The 25874-nt window shown below is 48.2% G+C and overlaps 1 protein-coding gene and 1 pseudogene across 1 annotated transcript; one reads left to right on the top strand and one right to left on the bottom strand.

Annotated features, from left to right (window-relative positions):
• Window positions 1-25874, top strand: part of LOC132085897 (zinc finger protein 850-like) — a 997265-nt pseudogene that overhangs the window by 428860 nt on the left and 542531 nt on the right.
• Window positions 12686-13642, bottom strand: LOC132085919 (olfactory receptor 14J1-like). Its single transcript, XM_059491388.1, has one exon. It carries the CDS (start codon window positions 13616-13618, stop codon window positions 12686-12688), a length of 933 nt encoding a protein of 310 aa, XP_059347371.1. The 5' UTR covers window positions 13619-13642.

Below are 25874 nucleotides of genomic sequence, written 5' to 3'. Positions count from 1 at the left end.
CAATTATGTTCCCAGTTATGTCTATGATTACAGGTATCACACCATAAACGAAAAAGTGACAACTGATCCACCCAAAAGGTCTCATCACAACCTCCACAACACAGTGCAACCCAAGCAGCACAATGTGGGCTGTGACATTCAAGGCAGTTCTCTTTTGCCAGTCCTTTTATATGGAAAGATGATAATGATTCAATAATGTCAATCAGTTCCCTGGTCGTCCGGCAACAGCGTTTTATCCCAAAGGGTTAAAACCACCCTCAGCTGAGCCACAATGTCCGGCCTTATCAGGCATTGCACGGTAGGTGGTAATTGGACTAAGAAAAGAAAGCTGTTAGCTGTTTTCATTTATGTGAACCTGGAGAGGAGGTGAATGACAAGTCTGAAAACGATCCTTTCTGTCCATGAGATTTTCACATCCACCTCTTCCCTGGGTTTCTCAAAAATGTTCAAAATCAGTTTTATAGTCTGTAATCCTTTAGTCATTTGGCTGAAATGGCATCAGCTGGGCGATTCTCAGTCCTTTGTTGATTTGGAGTGGTGAGAAAGTAGTATGTACTTGAAGCACTTAAAATACTTAACTTAGCAGACTTATTTTCAAATTAATAGAACTTAACTGGCTTCAAAATTCTATGGGCTAACTGTGCTACACTCTTTGCAACATAAGAATAGGCAATTCTAATAACTAAATAGTATTTTCAGCTAGCAAGGTTTCTCTGATGTTTACAACAACACTTTGAACACAAGTCATAAAACAAACACCTATCGTAAAAGCATAAATCTATCTAACATCACTTAAACTTAATAGCACTTATACTTAAAATACTTAAACTTAAAATATTTAAACTTAATAGAACTTAACATTACTTAAACTTATCTTTACTTAAACTTAATAGAATTTTAAATCAACAGAACTTACATGTAAAATCTCTTAATTCTAACAAAACTATAACAAAATTTAACTGATTTTAGACTTATTTGTAAATAATGTAAGATCAAACTTAACAGAATCTAACTTATCTTAAACCTAATATGATTTAACCTTAACAGACCTCGAACTTAATAGAAAATAAACTTAACAAACTTAACCTTAATAGTATTTAGCATTTAATTTAACTTAAACTACTTAATAACAGATAAAACTTACTATAGACATAAAACATAGCATTTACTATAACTTACTTACAGGCCTGATTCTAAAATATTAAGCTAAAATAACTTTGTTCACGTGTTTGCTATAGCATTTCTATATCAAAAAGCACACTCACAACATCTCACTCATACGATCAGTCTAACATATCTTAACATTTTTAAACTTTTCAAAATATAATTCTAGAGTCTGATGTTCCACTGACTGAGCCATCCGGGCTTCTGATGTTAAAGTCTCTGCCAATACAGGTGATTTCAAGACAGCAACCAATGCCGAGCCAAACCGGCCGAAATTTGACCCATGCATACAGTACGCTGATTCCTGTTTCAATCTCTGCCAGGAAGAACTAAAGTGCTTTTAACTTTCCTTGTTTACCATCACTGGTTTCTTAATTTCAACAGGGATCTTTTCCTTTTGTTGACAAAAGTTACATCCATTAGGCTGTTAGGTCTTAAACTGAAGCTTTTGCCGGCTGTGGGGGGAGGGAGAAATGCTCCTGCTGCAAAAAGCGCTCCAGTCCCGCGGCGCGTGTGTCGGAGCGGGCGAAAACTCCCCCCCCTGCGCTGGATTCTTTGTTTACTCGCCGGCAGGCTGAGTCCGCTGCAGGCACTGCTGCACCCGTGGCTGCTCCCGCGGCGGCTTCGCTCTCCCCCCGCGGTGGCTTCCTGTGGTGTCGGGTTGGAGACAGAAGAAGGTGCCGATGCTGCAGCGATGACTTCTGTTGGTGCCTGGTCGTCCGAGCGGCATTTTTGGCCCATATTATTTGATTTGCAAATGCAGCTGACGCTTGGTGAGGTGCAAGAGCGGCTAATACCTGACTCTGAGAGGACTTTGCCTGTTCTTGCAAGCCTATTCCTGACGTTGATTTCTGTTTGATCGCATCTACCACAAAAGCCTGCTGTCCCGTAGATATGAGGGCCATCTTCTCTAATGCCTCTTCTATAGTCCAATTAGTACCTAGGGTGTTAAGTACTCTCCTAGTAGTAGAATTACAATTTCGGAGAGCACACTCCCTGAGCAATACTCCCCTAAGATATTTTGGCACCTCAGCTCTTTCAATTTCTGCAGCAACCTTGTCAATAAAAGAGCTAAATGATTCCTCTCTGCCTTGCTTGATTCCTATATATATAGGTCTCTCTTCTGGTTCCTTTACCCTTTCCATCGCGAGTCTGACTAACCTTATTGCCTCCCGGCACTTCTCTTGACCTATTAAGGCTTGTGCCTCAGGACGAAAGAAAGGTCCCAGACCCATAAGCTCACTAACAGTAACGCCATAGAGGGGGTCACCCTGCTGTCTTTGTACTGCCACGCATTCATTTACTAATGCCTGCCAATGGGCGTTAAAAAGCAATTGCTGATGTTGGGTAAAGATTAATTTAACTATGCCACGACAATCATTAATAAGAAGAATACTGGTGTCAAAAATATAGTCGAGCATTTGCTTGGCTGGTTCGCTTTTAAAGCCAAACTGGCTAACAGTAGCTCGCAACTGAGATAACATCTTCCAATCTAAAGCACTAATTGTCGCTTGCATACCTCCGCCAGCCTGGGGGGTGAAAATAACCGGACAAGCCAGTTCGCTCGCTAAGCTTATCAACTCCTGGTCTCCCTTCTCCATTGCATCTTTGGCAAGAGCTGCCCACGCATCCCGTCTTTCCCGTGCAATCATCACCGCTCGATCGTTTTCCAACCCAGGGCTCTGATTACTTTTTGGGAACGGGACACACGTTTGTGGCCCTGGCTGCTGCGATGCAAGCAATACGGGAGACTCAGAAGCGCTATGCATAGCCTGCGGCAAAGCGGGCAATAAAGCACCCTGCGGAGCACCCTGCAGAGCTTGGCTCGTCAGGGGGGGCTGGCTCGTTAAAGGAGGCGGTAGAAGCGGCGCGGAGGGTAGTAAAGCGCCCTGTGGAGCTTGGCTTGGAGCCTGGCTTGGAGCCGGACTCACAGCCTGGCTCGGCACCTGGCTCGCCGAAGGAGGAGGCGAGGTCGGTAATGAAACCGTCCTCATTGCAGGGCCGAGAGGAGTCCCCGACTCTTTATCAAACTCCCTCTCTTGATCGTATTCTTTATTACGATCGTGAGCGGCAGTAGCCTGATAGGCAGCCCTCTTTTCCGCCTGAAACTGCAACAGTTCGTTGTTAATAACCCGCCATAATTTACCCATTTTCCTAGCAGTTTTATCATCGTCTAACGTAGCCAGCCATAATATATCACCAAATTTACGCCACTCCGACAACTCGTGAACCGTGTGGGGATTCACAAAGACTCCCCTTTCCAGACCATAAGCCAAAAGACCTTGCAATTCTTTCTGTAAGTCTATACCCTTAATTTGCCTTTTTTGCAAAAATGTAATAAAAAGTTCATATGCGGCTTGTCTTTCCATACCTCTTTTTAAGTGCGCACTTTCACCTAGCAGCGTATTCCAAGACTTCTATGCCGCACGTATCAGCTGGCCCATCTAATTATGGTTGCCAGGGCACGGCGCGTATCGGCGGTTTTCTTTTTTCCTCCGCTTTAATTTCGCGCTTATTGCTGCTCCCGCTGCTTCGGAGCCTGAACCATTCCTCACTTATCCTTTGGTGTTCGCAATCCCCGTGATGGCCGCGATCGTCGTGGTGTCCGCTATCACGTCCGGGTGTCACCAATTTGTTGAAGTGAGGGGGAGAACGACCATCCTATAATGCATCGAACTCCAACTTTATTGATCGATCCGTCACCTTAAATAATAGTGTTAACGAACTTCATGCATATTCCAAAATACAGCTTTATGATAGGCTAACAGAGAAAACTCTAACCACTCCTTTTGTTTTACAATACCGTAGATTGTTTACATCAAACAAAATCAGTGTTCTCACTGTGATACGAATGGTTCCCAAAACTTCCATAACTGTTCCCAGGGTGCCATCTTTTCCCAGAGAGGATGTTACCTTTGTTATGGGAAGACTGCCTGAGAACTTTATTGCTTATACAAGGATGCCTGAGAGAGACTAATTGTTTATAGAAGTCAGGCTGGAAACTGCTTTGAAACTGCTTCACAGCTACCTGTTACTTTTCTCTCAGCTGCATGGCTTCGTGGCCTTTTTCTTTAAGCCATGCCTGAACTAAACTCCCAACACTTGTCCCCACCTGTCATCACTGCCACCAGTGTTCTGCTCTACCTGGAACCTGGGGACACTTTCTCAGTCCTGTCCCTCTGATGGATCTATTTAAAGTATGAGAAACTTCAGTGTTTCACCCTCTTTTTGAGTCCCTGAGAAGGTTTTTTGAGCACACTCCGAGGGACTGAGTCTGATGCAAAGAGCAGCAAAGTCCCAGAGGCTCATTAAAGTCCCTGTGCTGTGTCTGTGCTGCTGAGCTGGGCCGGGCTCCTGGCCCAGAGGCAGCTCCTGGCAAGGGCAGCGCTGCAGAGACACAGCTCTGGCCAGGAGCAGCTCCTGTGCACAGCCCAGCAGGGCTGGGGCACTGCCAGGGCCCCTCAGGGACACCAGCAGGGCACAGACAGAGCTCACAGGGGCTCAGAACTGGCAGGGGCTGTGGGATGGCCCTGAGGGGGCTGTGCCACAGCAGCACCTCTGTGGCTGTGTCATAGAGGCACAGAGCAGCTGGGATGTCAGCCAGGGGTTGTGTGACAGCACAGAGTGGGCTGTGTAAGGTCACAGATTGGGCTGTGACATCACAGAGTTTGTTGTGTGAGGTAACTGAGCAGCTACATTGTCATAGAGGGGACTTTGTGACATCACAGAACAGGCTGTGAGATCATGGCATGGCTGCATGACATAATAGAGCTGGCAGTGAGGTCAAAGTATGTGCTGTGACCTTACAGAGTGTCAGTATGACATCACAGAGAGGGTTTTGTGACATCAATGAGGGGCGTTTTTACATCACAGAGCTGGCTGTGACATCACAGAGTAGGGTGTGAGGCCATAGAGCAGATCCTGCCATCATAGAAGGTGGCTCTGTGACATCAGGGAGTGGGCTGTGACAACACTGGGTGGCAGTGTAACATCATAGAGCAGGCTGTGACATCACAGTAGAGATTGTGAAATCATAGAGTGACTTTCTGACATCACAGAGACTTCTGTGACATCACAGAGCAGCTGTATCACATCATAGCGTGGAGTCTCAGAGTTGGCTCTGGGACATCACAGGGGCAGTGTGACATCACAGGCATCTGTGTGACATCACAGGGGCAGTGTGACATCACAGGGGCAGTGTGACATCATGGGTGGCTGTGTGACATCACAGTGGCACTGTGACATCACAGAGGCTGTGTGACATCATGGGGGCTGTGTGACATCACAGGGGCACTGTGACATCACAGGGGCTGTGTGATATCACAGGGGCAGTGTGAGGTTATTGGGGAGGTCACTCTGCCCTGGCCCCCCTCACATCTCCCCCCAGAGCAGTCCAACCCTGCTCATCCACAGCAAGGTCCCCTATGCCCCCGGGGTACCCCCGCACCCAGCCCCGCAGCCTCCCCCAGAGGATGTTCCACGAGATCGACCCCAGAGCCTGACACGGGGACAGGGGGCCGGGGCCCTGGGGGTGGCACAGGGGGACAGGGAGCCCCCGGCAGCGTCCCCGTGTCCCCCAGGGCCAGAGCCTGGGCCAGGGCTCCTTCACCCTGTTACCAACGAGACCTTGAGAGCGCTGAAAATTCCCCAGCAAGGGATCAGCAAAAACCAGACTGAATATTAAGGGACAGCAGCACAAAGTTCCTTGGCAAGAGTAACTCTGCTCCTGACTGGACACTTCAGGCACAACAAGGAAACAAAGCAACAACAAAACCAAACAGAATCCCAACAATCAAACCAGAAATTTACTGAGAACTGGGGCTTTCATTCCTAAGGAAAAGAACTGTCCTTCTTATCTAGGTGCCCGTGGCCAGAATTGGGATTTCACCTCCAGTATTCCCTATTGTGACAGAGTGGAGGAATTTCTTGGCTCAAGACATTTCATGTGTGGGGAGTGTTGCAGTGTGTTGCAATTTCCTGTTTTAAACTTCCCAGCCCCTTCCCAGGTGTGGCAATATCTCTCTTCCCCTTCCCCCTCACCTCCTGCTGGGCTGTCAATCAGTCTTAACATTCCAGCAAGGCCATCATGTGGTTGGTCAGGTTCAAAAGATGCCCCTGTGCCCAGAGGTCATTGGTCTGTCTGGGTGTCATCGTTGCCTGAGACCCTGCCCCTCCCACCTGGTTGGTGGCTCACCTGTCCCTTCCCTCCCCCTCCCCCCGGAGCTTAAAAAGTCACTCAGGCCATGCGGTCGGGATTCTGTTGGAGCTGTTACCTAAGATTCAGACGTCTGTGACCATGGAATAAACTCTTGATATTAACCCTCCGGCAGAATCTCTCTCCTTTTCCTCCTCACCTTAGCCTCAAGCCTTCCCACCTGAGGCAAACTGAGTTTCTACAAGCCTGGACTTGTTTCGGCGCTCAGCTGCACCATCCAGCCAGCCAAAAGTGTCTCTGAGGTGAAACACCACAGTTGCCACCTTTGGCCCAGGAGCAGGGGTCAGAGGAGCCCAGGCACAATCTACCTGGTAATATTGGGATCTTATTCCAATAGAGGAGAAAGGGGCAGGTCCAGCCCTCCCCTGCCCTGGAAGCCCAGCCCTGCCCTGCCCTGTGACCCCAATCCCCCCAGAGCCTCTATCCCAGCCCAGCAGTGTCTGGCAGTCCCTGGCACAGCACAGGCAATGCTCCACAGCCACCTCTGCAGCCCCAGCCCAGCTCCTGAGGGACCAAATGAGCCACAGTCCCACCTGGGGGAAGGGCCCAGGAAGACCAAGGGGTATTGAAGGCTGACCACAAGGCAAGCACTCATCTTGACCCTACCTCCTCTTGGAATTTCCATCTGAATGCTACTGGAATCCAGGAGTTGGTACCTCTGTGTATGCTTCTCTGTATCCTTTTTGCCTCTCTCTCTTTCTGTCCTTTTCTTCTATTTCGGTCCTTTTGCAAATTTGAGTAATGTAAAATTCAAATAGCTCAGAGTTTGTGAAATTTAATGGGCCAAGTCAGTGCTTTAAGAAGTGTTCTGTGTTGATTGAATGTCATATTAAATCTTTTGCCAAATATTCTCTGATTTTCTAAAGTTACCAGTAAAGACTGTTTTGTTGTTTTGAGCTCCTGAGGATCTCTTGTTGGTATTTCTCCAAGAAGTCCAATTCAGAATACAGAAATGAATGTAATTCCTTTTAAATATCTCCTTGACAGAGTTTTCTACTGGATGGAAGTCAGGGCTTGTGTACCCTGCTTGGCACAGCCCAGGCAGGGCTTTCCCAGCCCCATTCCACACTCCATTTCCCAGCTGGAGCCGCTGGTGCCTCTGAGTTGTGCTGCCCCAGCCCCAGGGACGCTCTCCTTGTCTGCCCATTCCCCCACGGTCTCTGGGCAGGGATGGCCTCAGTGGGGGCTGCTGACATCCTCAGCACCTTGGAGGCTACTGCTGAATTTTCCAGCTCCAGAGGCTTGTTCAGCCTTCAGCTCTTCAGTGCAGGAATTCAGTGTCCCAGGGCTCATTGACATTCAGAACAGCTAAACAAGCTAAGCTTCTGGGAATAATTTGATTTAATTAATAATTTGTTCAAATCAAACGTGTGGTTAATTAGTCAGATTTCAGAAGCCAATTCAATGTGAATACCCTGAATTTAAAAAAACAGCAAGAAAATTTCTTTTTAGGTCCTGTAATTTTTTTTTTACTAGTAATTCATTGAAATGTGCAATCTCCAATTGACATTGAATCTAAGTACCTCCTCATGCAGTTTGACTGGGTATGAAAATCAAGACCTTTCATGGCTGACAATCAATCAGACTCTGTCCCTACACCCACCCCACCATTTTCCCCATCCAAGGCTTGCACTCAGAGCAGCCTTGTGCAAATCTGAGCTCCCTCCAGCCCACACTGGACCTAGCCAACAGACCACAGTTGAACAGGATATATCTTAATAAAAATTACACCATTAAAATAACAATCACACAATTCCAAACTCTTCTCTGAGCTATGTGCAATGTCCCAGCATGTCTGATGAGTCCACTGTTCACAACTGATTTGCATATTAAAATTGATTTTTGACTAATGTGGTTCTGTGATAGATATAAACACAACTGAGTTCTTGTATCAGGATTCTTGTCCTGGACTGAGGACAGAACAGCTCAAACAATTCCTGATTTGCAAATCTATCAGTGGTAGATGGAGAAGGGAGGTCAGGCTGCTCTTAGTGTTGAGGAAATGCTGAAAGCAGCCCGACTCATTTCATTTCCTCATGCCCTGGCTGATCTCCCCTCTTTCCCCTTCCACCCATTGGCTTTGTCTCCCCCCAGCCCCTGGTGAAGAGCCTGGCTCTGTGTTCTCCATCCCCTCCTGGCTGGCACTGCCAGGCTGGGATGAGGAGCCCCTCAGCCTTCCCTGCTCCAGACTGGACCAGCGCAGCTCCCTCAGCCTCTGCTCACAGCCCAAGGGCTCCAGCCCCACCTTGGAGGCCTTCCCAGACCCTGCTCCAGCTGCCAGACATCTTTCCGTCCCTGGGCAATCCAAACCAGGCCACAGTGACCTGGATAATCCCAGTCCTTACTGTCCTGGTCACACAGCCCTGGCCCCTTGTCCCCTGTCAGGCTCTGGGGTGGATCCTGTGGAATATCCTTTGGTGGAGGGTGTGGCTCCAGGTGGACCGTGCTGGGCATGGACAGCATTGGAGTTGTTGGGAGAAACTGTGAGGGGGAGCTGGGGCAGAGTGACCAACCCAGTGACCTGACACAGCCCTGCTGGGATGTCACACAGCCCCTCTGGGATGTCACAGATCCCCTCTGGGATGTCACAGCCTGCTCTGTGATGTCACAGACCATTCTCCAATGTCACACAGCTGGTCTCTGATGTCACACCAGAGTCTGTGATGGCGTAGTCTGCACTGTGATGTCAGACCTCTGCCCTGTGATGTCACAGCTGGCTCTGTTATGTCACAGAGGCAGTGTATGATGTCATAGCTCTCAATGACCTCACATAATCCACTCTGTGATGTCACAATCCACTCTGTAACCTCTTGTTACCAGATGATCAATTGTCTCCACCAGGTGAGCTGACCCCTGGAGCTTGTTCTCCACAACCCCAGGCCTATGGAAACTTCACAATGCTCATTGTGTGAGAAGGGGAACTGGAAGTTCAGCAGCCTCCGTGTCCTGCCAGCTCAGCCAGGCCCACCGGAACATTAGGTTCCACGACCACCAGGGACCACCAGAGAGCCCCCAGTACATGTGTGAAGGGGAGGGGAAATAAGTTAATGATATTCGGGAAACGATTGTCACATGTGTGTTTAGTCCAGGACAATCAATGAATATGTATGCAAAATACAGAAAATAAAGAGAAACTCTCCTGTACTCAGCATGCATGGCTTTGGGAGGAGCTATCCCCTGTTCATCCAGCTGAATAAAGAATGCTGCTTCTTAATGCTACACTGGGGTTAAGGAGTTTTCTGTTTTACTGAATTTTTGGTAACACTCCCACTGCCAAGGAAAGCTCTGTCTGCTGCTGTTCACAAACAGAGAAGGGCTGGTGGCAGATGTGGGGCTCAGAGGCTGCCTGGGCACAGTGACCATGAAATAACCAAATTTTCAATATTCTGTGAAAGAAGGAGGGGCAGTAACAAAACTTCTACACTGGAATTAGGAAGGGCAGACTTTGGCCTGTTTAGGAGGCAGATTTGGGGAATACCAAATCAGGTACTGATTGTTTTAAGGGAAACAGCCCTTAAAAACAAATGGGGCCCAGGAAGGATGGACATATTTCAAGAAAGCAATGTTAAGCAGGAAGCATCAACATTTGATAGAAGCTCAGGCAACTTAGGAAGTGTTTAAGGGTGTTGTTAGGTCATGCAGAATGAAAAGCTGAGATGTGAAAGCTCATTTAGAACTTAACCTGGCCACTTCTGTGAAAAATAATAGGAAATGTTTCTATAAATAAACTAATAGCAAAACATGGGATAAGGCAAACCTCTACTCTTTATTTGATGCAATGGAGAATATAGTAACCAAAGATAAGGAAAAGGCTACACTACTTAACACCTTGTTTGTCTCAATTTTCAATATTAAGACAGGTTGCCCTCAGGACAAGTGATCTCCTGAGCTGGTAGATGGGCACAGGGAGCAGAACAGCCCCTGGAATCCAGGAGGAAGCAGTGGGTGACCAGCTGAGCCACTCAGATGCTCACAAGTGTATGGGATCAGACAGGATCCATCCTAGGAGGTTGAGGGAGCTGTGGATGAGCTCCGCAGGCTGCGCTCCATCATTTACCATCAATGCTGGCTCAGCAGGGAGCTCCCAGAGGACTGGAGGTGCCAGTGTGAGCCCATCCCCAATTGCTGGAAGGAGGATCTGGAGACCTCCAGGCCTGTCAGCCTGACCTGGGTGCCCAGTGAGGTTATGGAACAGATTACCCTGAGTGCCATCCCAGGGCACCCACAGGATGGCTGAGGGGTCAGAGCCAGCCAGCATCGATTTAGGGGTGGCAGGTCCTGCCTGAGTGATCTGATCTCCTTTTATGACCAGGTGACCCACCTGTGGATGCAGGAAAGGCTGTGGATATTGTGTGCCTGGAATTCAGCAAAGCCTTTGACACTGTCTCTGACAGCATTCCCTGGAAAAGCTGCAGCCCATGGCTTGGGCAGGTTCCCTCCTCGCTGGGAGATTTAAGAGCTGGCTGGAGGCTGGGCTCAGAGAGTGGTGGGGATGGTGCTGCACCCAGCTGGTGTCCAGGCAATGGTGGTGTCCCCCAGGGATCTGTGTTGGGCCCAGTCCTGTTTAATATCTTCACTGATGATTTGGATGAGGGCATTGAGTCCACCATTCACAACTTGCAGATGGCACCAAGCTGGGTGTGAGTGTGGATCTGCTGGAGGGCAGGACAAGAAGACACAGCCTTAAGCGGCACCAGGGGAGGTTCAGGCTGGAAAATAGGAAGGAGTTCTTCACAGAAAGGGTGAGTGAGAATTGGAATGGCTGGCCAGGGGGAGGTGGCAGAGTCCCTGTCCCTCTTCAGTGGCACTTAGCGCCATGGTCTGTGTGACAAGGCAGTATTGGGCATTGGTTGGACTTGATGATCCCAAAGGTCTTTTCCAGCCTATTTGATTCTGTCATTCTGTCATAATTGGGACACTCTGAGGCCATTGTGACACTGCAAGGCCTCATGGAACTAAGAGGACCATGGTGACACCATGCAGCCCCACAGAACCAGGGGTCCACTGTTGTGCTCTGGGGCCAAATGGAACCAGGCAGTGCACCGTGACACTCTGGGTCCTTGTGGAACCACAGAGGCCATTGTGACACTGCAGGGCCTTGTGTAACCAAGGGGTTTCACCATTTTGACACTAGAACACCAAGGAGACCATTGGGAGACTCCAGGGCCCAGTGGAACCAAGGGGCCATTCTGACACTGCGGGGCCTCATGAAACTAAGGGGACATTGTGACAGTGCAGGATCCTGTGTCACCAAGAGGCCACTGTGACACGAGGGGGCCTCAGGGGATCTGGAAGAACGTTGTGACACTGTGTGGCCTCGTGGAAACAAGGAGTCCATTGTGACACTGGGGGGACTTGTGGAACTACAGAGACCATGGTGACAGTGTGGGACCTCATGTACCCATGGGGCCATTGTGACACTCTGGGGCCCCATGGAACCAAGGGGCCACTGTGAAACTGCAGCACAAGCAAGAACATGTGAAGCCCCATGGAACCAAGGAGTCCATTGTCACATTTTGGGGCCCCACGGAACCAAGGAGACCATTGTTGCTCTGCATGGTCTCATGGACCCAAGGAGAACAGTGTGACAGTGCAGGGCCTTGTGTAACCAAGAGGCCATTGTGACACTGAGGGGCGCCCTGGAAGCTAGGACATCTTTGCAGATGACACCAAGCTGGATGTGAGTGCTGATCTGTGGGAGCATAGAAGGGCTTTGCAGAGAGACCTGGACAGCTGGATTGAGGGGCTGAATCCAGCAATTTCAGGTTTAAAAAATCCAAGTACCAGGCCCTGCAATTTGGCCCCAGTGCTATAGGCTGGGGATGGAGTGGCTGAACAGCAGCCAGGCAGAAAGGGACCTGCAGGGACTGATGGACAGCAGGCTGAACATGAGCCAGCAGTGTGCCCAGGTGGCCAAGAAGGCCAATGGCTCCTGGCCTGGCTCAGGAGTGGTGTGGCCAGCAGGAGCAGGGCTGATGTGCCAGCACTGATCTGCCCCCAGCTCTGCACACAGACATTGCTGCTGCAGCTCCAGAGAAGGCAACAAAAGGGCATCTCTGCAGAAAACTCTGCTGGGACATCCTTTACTTCCTTTAAATAAACCAAGAGTGCAGTCCCCCATTGACACAGTCTGTGGCCACAGGGAACGTGGAGAGAAACAAAATGAGAAATGGCACAAGCAATGATGTTTCTTTGTGGACAGAATGGAAAAACTAAAAAAAAGGAAAGAAATCTCCAAAATGAAACCAACAAGAAGTATCAAAAACTAGTTTTATTACAAGTGATTTGCAGAAATTGACCAGCAGTTTAATGTTCCTGAAAGCACCCAGTCATCAGTCTCCTCACAGCAGCCTTGAGCTCCTGGTTCCTCAGGCTGTAGATGAGGGGGTTCAGGGCTGGAGGCACCACTGAGTACAGAACTGACACAGCCAGATCCAGGGATAGGGAGGAGAGGGAGGGAGGCTTCAGGTGAGCAAATATGGCACTGCTGATGAACAGGGAGACCACAGCCAGGTGAGGGAGGCAGGTGGAAAAGGCTTTGTGCCGGCCCTGCTCAGAGGGGATCCTCAGCACGACCCTGAAGATCTGCACATAGGAGAAAACAATGAACACAAAACAACCAAATAGCAAGCAGGCACTAACTGCAATTATCCCCAGTTCCCTGAGTGAGGAATTTGAGCAGGAGAGCTTGAGGATCTGTGGGATTTCACAGAAGAACTGGCCCAGGACATTGCCATGGCACAGGGGCAAGGAAAATGTATTGGCTGTGTGCAGCAGAGAATAGAGAAAGGCACTGGCCCAGGCAGCTGCTGCCATGTGGGCACAAGCTCTGGTGCCAAGGAGGGTCCCGTAGTGCAGGGGTTTGCAGATGGACACGTAGCGGTCATAGCACATGATGGTCAGGAGATAAAACTCTGCCGCAATAAAGAAGAGAAAGAAAAAGAGCTGTGTAGCACATCCTTTGTAGGAGATGTTCCTGGTGTCCCAAAGGGAATTGTGCATGGCTTTGGGGACAGTGGTGCAGATGGAGCCCAGGTCGCTGAGGGCCAGGTTGAGCAGGAAGAAGAACATGGGCGTGTGCAGGTGGTGGCTGCAGGCTACGGCGCTGATGATGACGCCGTTGCCCAGGAGGGCAGCCAGGGAGATGCCCAGCAAGAGGCAGAAGTGCACGAACTGCAGCTGCCGCGTGTTTGCCAATGCCAGCAGGAGGAACTGGCTGATGGAGCTGCTGTTGGACATTTGAGCTGTCTTGGCATGGGGATCTGTAAGAAAAGTAATCATGGAACAGTTGGGTTTGGAGAGGACTTTGAATATCCCAGCACATCTTGGGGGCACTTTCTCCCCACTGCCTGCCCAGGGCTCTGCTGCCTGGAGCAGTCCCTGCCAGCAGCTGCTTCCCTGTGCCCAGGGCTGGGCCCTGCCAGTGCTGCCAGAGCCCAGCCCAGCCCTGGGGGCTCAGCTCTACCCTGAAGACCCCTCCCAGCTCTGGCACTGCCCAGGGGATGCTCTGGCTCTGCAGCCTCTGATAGGAATATCAGAGCAACCCTGAGGAGGCTGGAAAAGCGACACTGATGCTGCCTGAAAGGGGCCCTGTGCAGATATCTGTCACTGCCTGCTTTATTCAGATCTGAGACAAAATGTTTTTATTATTCCATTCTGAACTGAGAGATGAAAATCTATAGGCTCCATCCAGGCAACCCAGAGCAGTATATTAAAAAAGCAGGATTTTCCCTTTTATGCAGCCCCTGCCTTGCTATGGTCCCTGCATATTGTACATGGAAATGTGCTGCAGTTAAATGCCATGCTAAGAGCAGCCCTGAACAATGCAGCATCCTCACCACACAAGGAGAACACTTCCAAGCCTTACCAGCTGTCTCCTCCCACCCAGATCTTGTCCCCCAGTGCTGGCAGCAGCTGCCAGGGCTGGCTGAGAGCATTCCCTGGCAGCAGCAGAGTCCCTGCCCCAGCACAGTGCCCTGGGCTGCAGGACCCTGCTCTGCAGGACAGCCCTGGGCACCCCTGGCTGCTCTGCACAAGAGACAATCAGAGAATGTACTCACAGCGTCTGTAGTCATTGGGATGTTCCAGTTTGAGGAGATGGCTCCAGGAGCTGCAGCTGCATTGTCCTGCAGCCAGAGGTTCCTGTGCCAAGGGCTGGCAGTGATTCTGCCCCAGGCACTTCTCCGCCCCTTCCCAGCCCTGACTGATTGAAGCTCTCTGTGCCTCTGAGCTGTGCTTGGGGTGGCTGCAGGCAGTGCCCCAGTCCTGCTGGGCTGGCAGAAGAGCTGCTTATTAAGAGAAATGTGCTTTTGAAGCTCTTCTTGGTTACCAGGAACTGCCTCTGTGCCAGGAGCCCAGCCCAGCTCAGCAGCACAGACACAGCACCAGGACTTTAATGAGCCTCTGGGGCTTTGTGCTGAGGCCATGAACATCAGTCTCTGAGAGGGAGCTGAAGAAACCTCTCCAGAAGTCCAAGTCAGAATCCATCTCCAAAGTTTCTTAGACTTTTAATGGGTCCCAGTGAGGGACATGACTGAGAAAGTGTCCCCAGGCCCCAGGCAGAGCAGAGAACTGGAGGCAGTGATGACAGATGGGGACAAAGAGAAGCCAAGTTTTGGTGCCCTGGGGCACAGCAGGGTCCATGCCACCAAGGGCTGGGAGGAGACACCTTGTCATGAGGCCCTGGGGCCTCCTGGTATAGCCCCAGCCAGGCTGGGCGCTGTCACCCCCTTGTCCTGCCCTCAGCATGCCCCCTAGCCCACATCCCAGTGGCCTCAAGGATCTGCTGGAAGGAGTCCCTGGGGAGCCTTGGCCAGGAATGGCCCTGGGGGCTCCTGAGTGCTCCCTGCAGGTACTGCAGGTTTTTCAAAGGACTTTGGGTTTGGCTTTTGCCTTGGAGTCTCTGAGAGGTTTGTGTACTCATGGCCTCCAATTATCTACTAAAGTCCCTGGAGAGGCTTTGTCAGTAACAACACTCATTGGGGGTCATTAATGCTTCAAGGTACTTCAGTTATTTTAAGGTACTTGGTGTTGCCCTTTGGATACAGACTCTGTGAGAGGTTTGTGCAATCATGGCCCCAATTATCTATTTTAATGAGTCCCTTGAGAGCTTTGTACTGACATTCAGTGGGGCTCATTAATGCTTTGAGGTACTCAAGGTTTTAAGGTACTTTGGATTTTTCTTTCTCCACTCTCCATCTCTGAGAGGTTTTTGTGCCATCCTGGCCTCCAATTCTCTCCTGCAAGGAGTCCATGAGGAGCCTGTGTTGGAGAGGGACCTCAGTGGGACCCATTCATGCTTTGAGACACTTTGGGTCTTTCCTCTGACTTTGACTCCTGGAAAGGTTTGTGCAATCTCCTCTCAGGCCCTGAGGTTCAAGGGCTCAGTTTGAAATGCACCTCAGAACTCATTAGGATCAGGCAAGTCCTGCCAAACCATGGCTCTGCCTTGATTTCCCTCTGGTCTGGAGCAGTTCATCAGGAAGATTTCCTTTTACAGTTACAGAGAAATGTTTCAATGAGCTTCTAAGAAATATGTAATCCTATTTTAAAGACTGTATTTTATTACTTTTCTCTTTTGAGAAGAGGTGATTGCAGCATTCCGTTCCTGATATTGATGTAGTGCTGCTCCTAAGGAGGTCTGGCCATGTCAGAAGAGTTATACATTGGAACTGGAGTCCATTGTGGACAGCCACACCTCAGATTCTCCAACCCCATGTGAGACATGATTTTCACTTTCAATATTTTCAATGGTTTATTAAGTCCTTATCAAAATACAACAGAAGGTTCTTGATTTTCATATCTTTTCAAATACAACAGAAGACTGAATAAAGAAAAGAATACAGTGCCGGAAGCAAAGAATTCAGTCACCACGTGCTCATCTACAAAATGGATGCTCTCTCTTTTACACCTCTAGCCCCTCCCAAGGTCTTGTCAATCGACTCCTTTTTCTCTGTCTTGAAGCCCCAAAACAGATAGCCTTCAAGAAATAATGAGTTAAAACATAGAATGTGAGGCATTTGAAGAAAGCATAGCATTTAGGAAACACATAGAGCAATAAATCGGCTAAAGCATGGAACACAATGACAGGAAAGAGAGATAGGGATAGAGGAACTGATGGGCTAAGCATGTTCAGAGCCAACAATGTCAAACTGACCCTAAGAGCCTTGCCAAGCCATGGGGACCAAGCCAAGTACACCAGGAATTGGCCAAATTAGGAAAGGGGTTCAAAGGTTCAAGGAGGAAGACTCATCAGGAGATCCCAGCCCATGATGAAGGCAACCGGAACGACCACCAAGATGATCCTCAAAAGAGGTATCCCCGCCCACGCTCTGCCTACACCACGCCCCATATGAATATTCATGCAAAGATATGATTGTGTATATGATCTGATGTAATCCTATATCCAAAACTGTATAAAAGGCTTGCCTTTGTTACGGGAAACTTAGAAATCCATTTTGTGATTTCTCCGACGCGTCGCAATAAAATACCTCCTGCTTATTAGACTTAAGCTGTGTCTCTTAGGCAGTTATTCTCGCCTTTTGGGGCAAAATTCGGCATAATTTCTGGCGACCCAGATGGGACCAGACAGGACATCCAGGCCTTAAGGGGTCCTCCTGAGGCGGGTCCGGGGCCGGGACCCTCTGGGCGCCCCTGACGAGGTTTTGTCAGAAGAGACTCCCCCCCGGACCAGCACTCTTTGGTTGACGAAGGGTTCCCTGCATCTCCTACTCCAATTAAGAGTTATTTTAATTGTTTATTGGTTTTGGGATAAAGCGCTTTGTTGGGAAACGGGGGTCAGACGTGACTGCTCGAAGGGAAAGCCGGGGGACGCCCCGGTAAAGAATCCCAGCTGGGTTAGAGGCCCGGTAATAGAAACGCAGGTTAAAGTCCTGCTGGAAGGAGTATTTGTTTATCTTGGTATCTTTGGTTTGTTTTTATTGTGTGGGAAACTGTTTTAACATTGTGTTTAATGTTATAATACTGTGAATTAAGGGTCAAGAACTAAGATTGCTCTCTGAGAACGGGAGAGAGGTCTGTCAGCCGGTGGTCTTCATGTGTCTGTTCTATGTGTCCGTTGCAAAATCTTACAGGAGACGTCTTGTTACTCTCTATGTAATAGACTGAAACGTACGTCTACCAATTGTTGTACGGTGCCTTGCAATTGCATGAATTTGGGAAACCGGTATCTCACGGTTTGTAGGCGACCTCTCGTGACCAAACGCAGTAAAACAGTCTGTTCTGATATAGACCATAAGGTAGGAACTATTTCATAAATGTGTGGGTGTGTGTAAGAGTGAATGAGACGCAGCATCGCTGCGAAGCGAGAGGGAGTCCCACTCCGCTTTTCCTGTTCTTCGTGAGAATCCAGGTCGGAAACGGACAAAGCAATTGGAAATTGTATGAAGTGTTAAAATATATTGGCATATAGTACTTGCGGGAAAGAGACTGTTCCGGTTAAACAGAAAACACAAATACAGGGAATAGCCATGGGAGGTCAACAGAGTAAGGACGTAAATATGAAAACCTCTTTAGGATGTATCCTAAAGCACTGGAAGGACTTGGGAGGGATTCCAGGGGGAAGCATAAGTAAAAAGACACTCCTTAAATATTGTACACAGTGGTGGCCATTGTACAAGTTAGATGACAATGAGAAATGGCCGCTGGAGGGAACAACTAATTATAACACTATTTTACAACTAATGCTCTTCCTCCGCCAGCTCAATAAATGGGATGAGGTAATGTACGCAGACATGTTCTTCACTCTAAGGAATAAACCTGAGTGGCAAAAAGAATGCGGAATTAATGTAGCCCCTCAGGATCCCCTAGTACTAACCCTGGAAAGGGATAAGAAGGGTCCAAAGCCTAAGGAACGTTGCTGTGATGCATGTAGTATTGGGCAGCAGTGTCTCAAGCTAACAAGAAGAGATAGTGGAAAGGAGAGCGAAATAAGCCTGTGGGAATACCATCCATTCGCTCCAGGGCGGGAAGGGCCTCTTCCCAGGCCAAAAGAGGAACAAGGGGATCCTAGCCCATTAAAGGGACTGGAGCGATGGTGGAAATCTAAGTTTGGGCACAGCCCTCAGAGGCTAGACAACAGTTGGGAGGAGGGTAGCCCATTAAAATCGGGGATTGACGAGAGGAAAAGCAGTCTTCAGGGACTAGATAGTCCACAGGGGTCAGGGAGCTACATGGATGCTGACAGCCCACCCAGACTAGAAGTCGAAAGGGAGGAAGGCAGTCCATCAGGAGCAGAGAGCCGAGGGGAGACATGTAGCCTGCCCGAGCTCAGTCCATATGGGGATAACAACACATCCAGAAATGGAGGTGTCTGTAGAATGGAAACCAGCACACCAAGGACTGGGGACAAAAGTAACTTACTGGGAGGCGACGTCTCTAAATTGAGATATAGTGGGAAGAATGATAATGAGACATACGAAAGGGAGGCAGAGAACAACTCACAGAAACTGAATATAGTAATTCAGATAGAAGATAAGAGAGATGGGAGAGGAGCAGAGGACGAGAGGGACAGCAGCCCAGGACAGGATAGGAGCTGGCAGATACGAGAAGGGCAACAGACCCAGGACGAGAGTCAGATGGACTGTGCAATAGAGATAAGAGGTGAAAATGAAGAACAGGAAGGGGGAAAGAGGAAAGAGAAGAGAAAGAATAGGGAAGACATTGAGGCACAGGAAGAAGATCCCGGGGAGGGGATCAGTCACTCGTATTATACCAGATCTGTGGCACGGGGGGAAGCAAAGCAAAGAGAGGAAGGGAACCATACGATAGCTCCCCTCCGACAACTTATGCCAATGGTAGGGGAAAGGACTAGAGTAAAGGTGCCGTTCTCGACGAGTGATTTGAACAATTGGAGGGATGAGGCAAGGAACTTCAGGAAGAATCCAGAGGGAGTAGCGAAGAGGTGTGAATTGATGGCAAAAAATTTAGATATTGATTGGGAGGATATAGAGGTGATGCTGTCAGAGTTGACAGATACAGAAAGGGAACTCATATTGGAAACAGGAAAACGACATGCTCAAGTATTGTCAGGGAGACTAGAAGATAATTTTCCCAGCAGTAAACCAGAATAGGACCCGGGCAACGCAGAGCACTATCAGCGGCTAGTGCAGTATAGAAAACTGATAGCGATGGGCTTGCGTAATGCGATCCCTAAGGCTATCAATTGGTCAATGCTATATGACATCAGGCAGGGAAAGGATGAGACCCCATCAGAGTTTTTGGATAGACTTAGGGCAGCGATGAGACAATACACACCCCTGGACCCAGCAACAGAAGAAGGGAAACAGCACTTGCTAGGGTTGATGATGGGACAGAGTAACCCAGACATCAGGAAGAAATTACAGAAGCTTGAGCATCCAGCAAATAAAAACCTAGAGACACTGCTGAATGAGGCATGGAAGGTATACAATAATAGAGAAACTGAGGAGAAGAAAAAGGAGGACAGGAGGATAGCTCGAGTAGTGGCTGTAGCAGTGGCAGCTCAGAAGACAGGTTACTCGGAACCTGGAACCAGGGGAAGAGGAAGAGGCAACCCAGTAGGAGGGGGGGGGAGGCCCCAACCCCACCCAACTGGAGTAGGGCCAAATCAATGTGCGTACTGCCTACAGATGGGACACTGGAAGCGAGAATGCCCCCAACTAAGGGAAAAGCTAATGGCCACTACTACTACCACACATCAGGATAGTGAATGAGGGGGACCGGTGGGCCGTACCCTAGCAGACCCACTGGTTAAAATGGAGCTAGGGGAAGGTAAAAAGGAATTGAACTTTTTGATTGATACGGGAGCAACTTTTTCGGTTTTAAATCAGGAATTGGTACCTAAAAGTGATGAATTTGTACAAGTTGTGGGAGCAACAGGCCAACCAGAAAAGGCTTACTTTTTGAAACCCATTAAATACAAAATTGGGAAACAAATGGGAATTCATCAGTTCTTGTATTTACCAAATTCGCCAAAGCCCTTATTGGGAAGAGACCTATTGGAGAACTTGGGAGCCATAATAAAGTTCAACAAAGACAAATTGGAATTTCAAGTAAATGAGGAACGACTGATTACAGCTCTAAGCTTAACAATCAGTTGTGTGGAACCTAAACCTGAGAATCACAATTTCGAGCAAATCCTGAGCGAGACATACCCATTAGTGTGGGCTATTGATATACTGGAAAATCAAAACAAGCAGCACCGATTGTTGTTGAACTTAAAATTGGGACAAGACCGGTGGTAAGAAAACAATACCCTCTGAGGATAGAAGACAGGAAGGGGATTGAGCCCATAATCAAAAGGTTTTTGGAACTGGGGTTATTGGTAGAATGCGAATCGGATTTTAATACACCAATCCTGCCAGTAAAGAAACCTAATGGAGCTTATAGACTAGTTCAGGATGTGAGAGCAGTAAACGAAATAACCAAGACATTACATCCGGTAGTTGCTAATCCATACACGCTCTTAACTAGACTGAAGGATAACTTGGCCTGGTTCACCGTATTAGATTTGAAAGACGCATTCTTCTGCCTTCCCTTAGCTCCCGAGAGTCAAAAGATTTTTGCCTTTGAGTGGGAATCTGTAGATAGAGGAAGAAAGACCCAACTTACCTGGACGGTATTGCCCCAATGATGGAGCAATTCCCCCACGATTTTTGGGAATCAGTTAGCCAGAGAATTAGAACAATGGTGAGACGGAGTGGAGATCCATTCTGAATTAGGTGAAGTGCCTGGAAGGGGTGAGAGGTCTGTAGGGCCAAAGCTGAAAGAAAAGCCGCATTCCAGAGACAGCAAGGAGACAGAGAAAGAAAAACAGAAATTACCGCAAGGTCGATCTGCCCCAGACCTAGGAATTCCTCAGATAAAGAAGAACTAGTGCTAAATGTCACGCGGAATGAATATGTATGAACTTATTGTGAAACTGTATGCATATGCATTTGGGAGGGGGATAAAAGACGACCTGAGGTCTTCAGAGGTACGCATGCCTTGTTGGGGGACTTGCGTCCGGCGCGTGTCGTAAAATAAACATACCGGGCTTTACAACTTTTATAAAGTTGTGAGGTTTCTTCTTTTCTCCGCAAAACATTATGGCGAGCCAGCCAGGGGTTCTCTGTCCCCGCAGGGGCAGGGGGGATAGACGGACCTCCAAGGCGCGCCCTAGGATTTTTTCCTGGTGGGGCTCCACTCGTCTCAACTTGCCACCTGCGAGGACAGACAAGGACCTGCTGGCCTGCGGAGGAAGATACGGTATGTACTGAGGGGCCCCTGGGGGAGGGAAAGGAGAGCAAGGGAGTAAACCACCCGGAGACGTCTGGGTTCAGCTGATAGAGCAGCTGTATTAGAGACGGGGTTCATCGTTCTGATAGAGCAGACCGCAAGCGGCTCTGGGGGTGAGCCGGGTGAACCCATGTATGTGTGTTGGGGGTTCATAGTTCTGATAGAGCAGAACCGCTAGAGGCTCTGGGGGTGAGCCGGGTGAACCCGTGTATGTGTGTTGGGGGTTCATAGTTCTGATAGAGCAGAACTGTTGAGCCCGTGTGTGCTTTGTTTGTATGTGTGTGTGATGTCCGGACATTGTGTTGCTGTATGGTTAATGTGTGCATTGTGTGGTCGGTGCACTGTGTTTCTAATCGTGTAAGTGTATAAGTGTATGGTGTATAAAAGGAATAAATCTACAGTGCGGGGGGGTCAGTACTACCCGTGTTTGAAGCAGCCGAGTGAGGCCTGAGGCGCCGGCTGCAACAGGCTGCGGGGGCAGGGACAGAAGTGCCCCACAGAGAAGCGAGTGGAAGAATGTCAGTGATGGTATTTATCGTGTTTAAATGTAGTGATTTGTGTAGATCTGGTACATTTTAACCGTGAGTATGAGCTCAGAGAGTTCCTTTGCCTTGGATGTTTGATTTTGATCTGCAGACTGTATGATGTTATTTTGATTGTGTCCAAGAAAATTGATGTGAGTAAATGCTGAATTATGGTATGCTATGTTGTGTTGAGAAAAGCGAGCACTTTGAGAGATATGCCCTTTCCCAGTGGTTTTGTGTGGTGATTTTCTTCCGCTGCATTGTGGTAATTTGATTTTCATTGTATAGTAGTGTTTGTGGAGATTTTAAGATTTTGTTGCAACAAGAGTGGCATTTTACATGGGAGAACTATAGTACAGTGATTTATGCTTAATTACAATAGAGTTAAAGGAATTCTAAGAATTCCCCCCCTCACAGCAATTCAAGCCTTGGCTCTAGGGAATTTGAGATAAAGGGGGTGCGGGTGCGAGTGTTTCTGTCTGAAGGCATATCAGAGTTTCGGCTGTGACTAGCACAGCCTTTTTGCAAAGCAGTAAAACAAGTGTAAGTAGGCACAGTGCTTAATTAGATTGTGCAAGGAAAGAACTAGAAAAGACTGATATTTTGTCTGATCAGAATATAGTGTCTATATCACGTTTTTGATTAGCATGCTGTGTGAGGTGACAGTGGCTGTCCCCTGGGCACAGGGACAGCTCTGGCTGCCCCGTCTCCCCAGGGAACACGGGATTGGCCTGTGAGCAAAAGCTGGATGTGCAGTTATTATTGCAGTGTGGTGTTTTTGAGAAACACTGGTTTTGCTGTTCTAATAAGTGTTAGGGCACATGTAAATTAGAGGTTTCTGGTCAAGCGGATTCAGAACCTAAGGTCTTAGAACTTGTGTGTGTGGGAACCACATCTGATACCTGCCACCTGGAGCTGTGTGTATAGGAGGAAAACTGAGAAACTACTGTGAAGGTCTGTAAAAAGGTTTGAGTGGAAGCGAGATATGGCAAGGAGAAATAAATAATGAGAACTGACCAGAGCAAAGAGGTTCCTAAATTAGCCCCTTTTGGGAGGGGCTCACTGGGAGAAGGCTGCCAGTAGGAGCAGCTCAGAAAATAAAAAGATTTATAATACTTCATTGCTGTTAGTACTGTTTTAAAGTAGGAGGATAAATGGGATAGAGTTTTGTATGCTGAAATGTCTTTGTGTTTTAAGAAATCACCCAGATTTCTTGAAAAGGGAAAACAAGGCAAAGAGAAAGCAAATCAAACATGTTGTTCAGCATGCAGCATAAGATAGCAACGTATGAAACCAGGCAAGGATCATCATGCTGAAATGCAAAGCAATCACAGTTCACAAAATGAGTACATATGATTTGCTAAAGGCTCCTCCCAAGGTAAGGGAGGAAGGGTAAAGATGACCTCCCCAAAAGGGAAGAATTTTTGTCGACACAAGGGCCATATATTCAGTTTTAAATAAAACTTTAGTACCTGTGGAGAATGTTTATGTTGTAGTGTGGGGAATGAACAACTGGCCAGTCTGAGAAGGCATACTTGTGCAAACCTTTAAAGTAACATGTGTACTATGTGTACCTAAAAGCTTTTGTACAATTCGCTCAATTTGCTAAACATTCTCAAATGAGAAAGGTTACTCTGGAGGCAAATGATATAAAGATGTTTGGCTTAACATTAACAGACACTGAAATTAAGAAAGACATTAGTAAGGAGATATTAGAATAAGTAAACAAGTGTTTTCAAGGGTATGGGCCTCTGTTGTACCAGGGAGACTGAAAGATGCTCCCCCATGAACATCAAGTTTAAGGAAAGAACACAACTAGTGAGAACTGAGTAGTACCCTCAAAAGGAAGATAAGGAAGGAATCAGCCCAATAACTGATAGTACTGGATTAAGGGCTGTCAATAAGATAACACAGAATTTATACCCTGTGGTAGCAAATCCATATACCTTACTAACTTGTTTAACACCTGAGCTAACCTGGTTCACTGTTTTAGGCCTAAGAGATGCCTTCTTTTGCCTCCCTATCCACAAAGCCAGCCAGAAAATTTTTGCATTCAAACACAAGCTCACATAGTCCATGTGCCTGAAGGCTTCAAAATTCCCCACTCCGATTGGAGAACAGCTTGCAAAGACCCAGAGTCCCAGGAAGATCCACAAGAGGAAAGGAGGCTATTGCAGTATGTGGACGATCTTCTAGTAGCCACTCGGACGAGGGAAGCAAGAGAAGCCTGGACGGTAAGCCTTTTGAATTTCCTAGGACTCCAAGGACGCAGAGTCTCAAAGAAAAGGCACAGGTAGTGAAACAGAAGGTAATCTACCTGGGGTAAGAAGTGAGTGCTGAGCAGCAGACTTTAAGGCGGGGAAGCCATATGCCAAACCCTGAAACCCCAGACAACGAAGGAGCTCCGAACCTTCTTAGGCATGGCAGGGTGGTGCCAGCTGTGGGTTTATAATTATGGACTGTTCGCCAGACCCCTCTATGCTCTTATTGCCAATGGAAACTGAGATCTCCAGTGGACAAAAGACACCACACGGGCCTTTCGCCAGCTACAGAGAGTGCCCTCATGTCGGCTCCAGCTTTGAAACTTCCAGATGTAAGTAAACCATTCTTTCTATTTTTCCACGCAAGGAATTGCCCAGGGAATACTGGCTCAGGACTTGGACCCTTACTGAAGGGCAGTTGCTTACTTCTCTAAGCAACTAGATGCAACAGCCAAAGGATGGCCAGGTTGCCTCAGAGCTGTAGCAGCAGTTGTGCTGAATATTCAAGAGGCATGCAAGTTTACCCTGGGACAAAAATGACTGTGCTAGTGTCCCACACAGTGTCCGCAGCACTGGAAGTAAAGGGTGGCCACTGGCTCTCACCTCAGAGGTTTCTGAAATGCCAGGCCATCATGGTAGAGCAAGACGATGTAGAGATAGTGGTGACTAATATTGTCAACTCAGCTTCTTTTCTCAGTGGACACCATAGTTGCCTAGAGACCACCGAAGCTACCTACTCCTGCCGCCCAGGCTTAAGGGACACTCCTCCGGACTATGCAGAGACCTGGTTCACTGACAGGAAAGCGACATTGCAAAGTTCACAGTGACCACCTGCAGAGAGGTAATAGAGTCTGGACCCTTACCAACAGGGACCTCTGCGCAGAAGGCTGAGATAATTGCCCCGACCCGTGCCCTGGAAAGGGCAAAAGGGAGGAGAATAACCATCTACACAGACCCAAGGAATGCATTTGGAGTCATACATGCACATGGAGCCATCTGGAAAGAGAGGGGACTGCTGACCTCACAGGGAAAGAAGAGACAATCCAGCTGCTGGAAGCAGTTCAGCTACCTGAAAAGGCATATTAAGGCACACTAGAGAGTGAGCTTAAAATTGGAGGAAAGAAATGAGCTGGCGGATGGAGAGGCAAAGAAAGCAGCAAAGGGTGAGGTACAGATTTTCCTTGAAGGTAAGCCATAATACAATAATACTAACCAAAAGAGACGTAAAACTGCAAGGGGTGGGCTACCATTGAAAGAGAGCTAGGAATCCCTTCCCATTTTCGTGGTTACTAGTGAAGGAAGGGCACTAGAAAACACACTAGGGCCTAACTACTTAGAAGCCTTTTATAGAGTGTGGCTCCTTTTTCGAAATGACCAAGGCTGCGAGTGATACAGAGTGCATTACACAAATCTGATTGAAACAATCGTTGTATC

The sequence above is a fragment of the Ammospiza nelsoni genome, chromosome 33 (assembly GCF_027579445.1).
Source record: "Ammospiza nelsoni isolate bAmmNel1 chromosome 33, bAmmNel1.pri, whole genome shotgun sequence".
Classification (NCBI taxonomy): Eukaryota; Metazoa; Chordata; class Aves; order Passeriformes; family Passerellidae; genus Ammospiza; species Ammospiza nelsoni.
The sequence above is the reverse complement of the archived record's forward strand: the minus strand, read 5'-3'. Positions and strand labels throughout refer to the sequence as shown.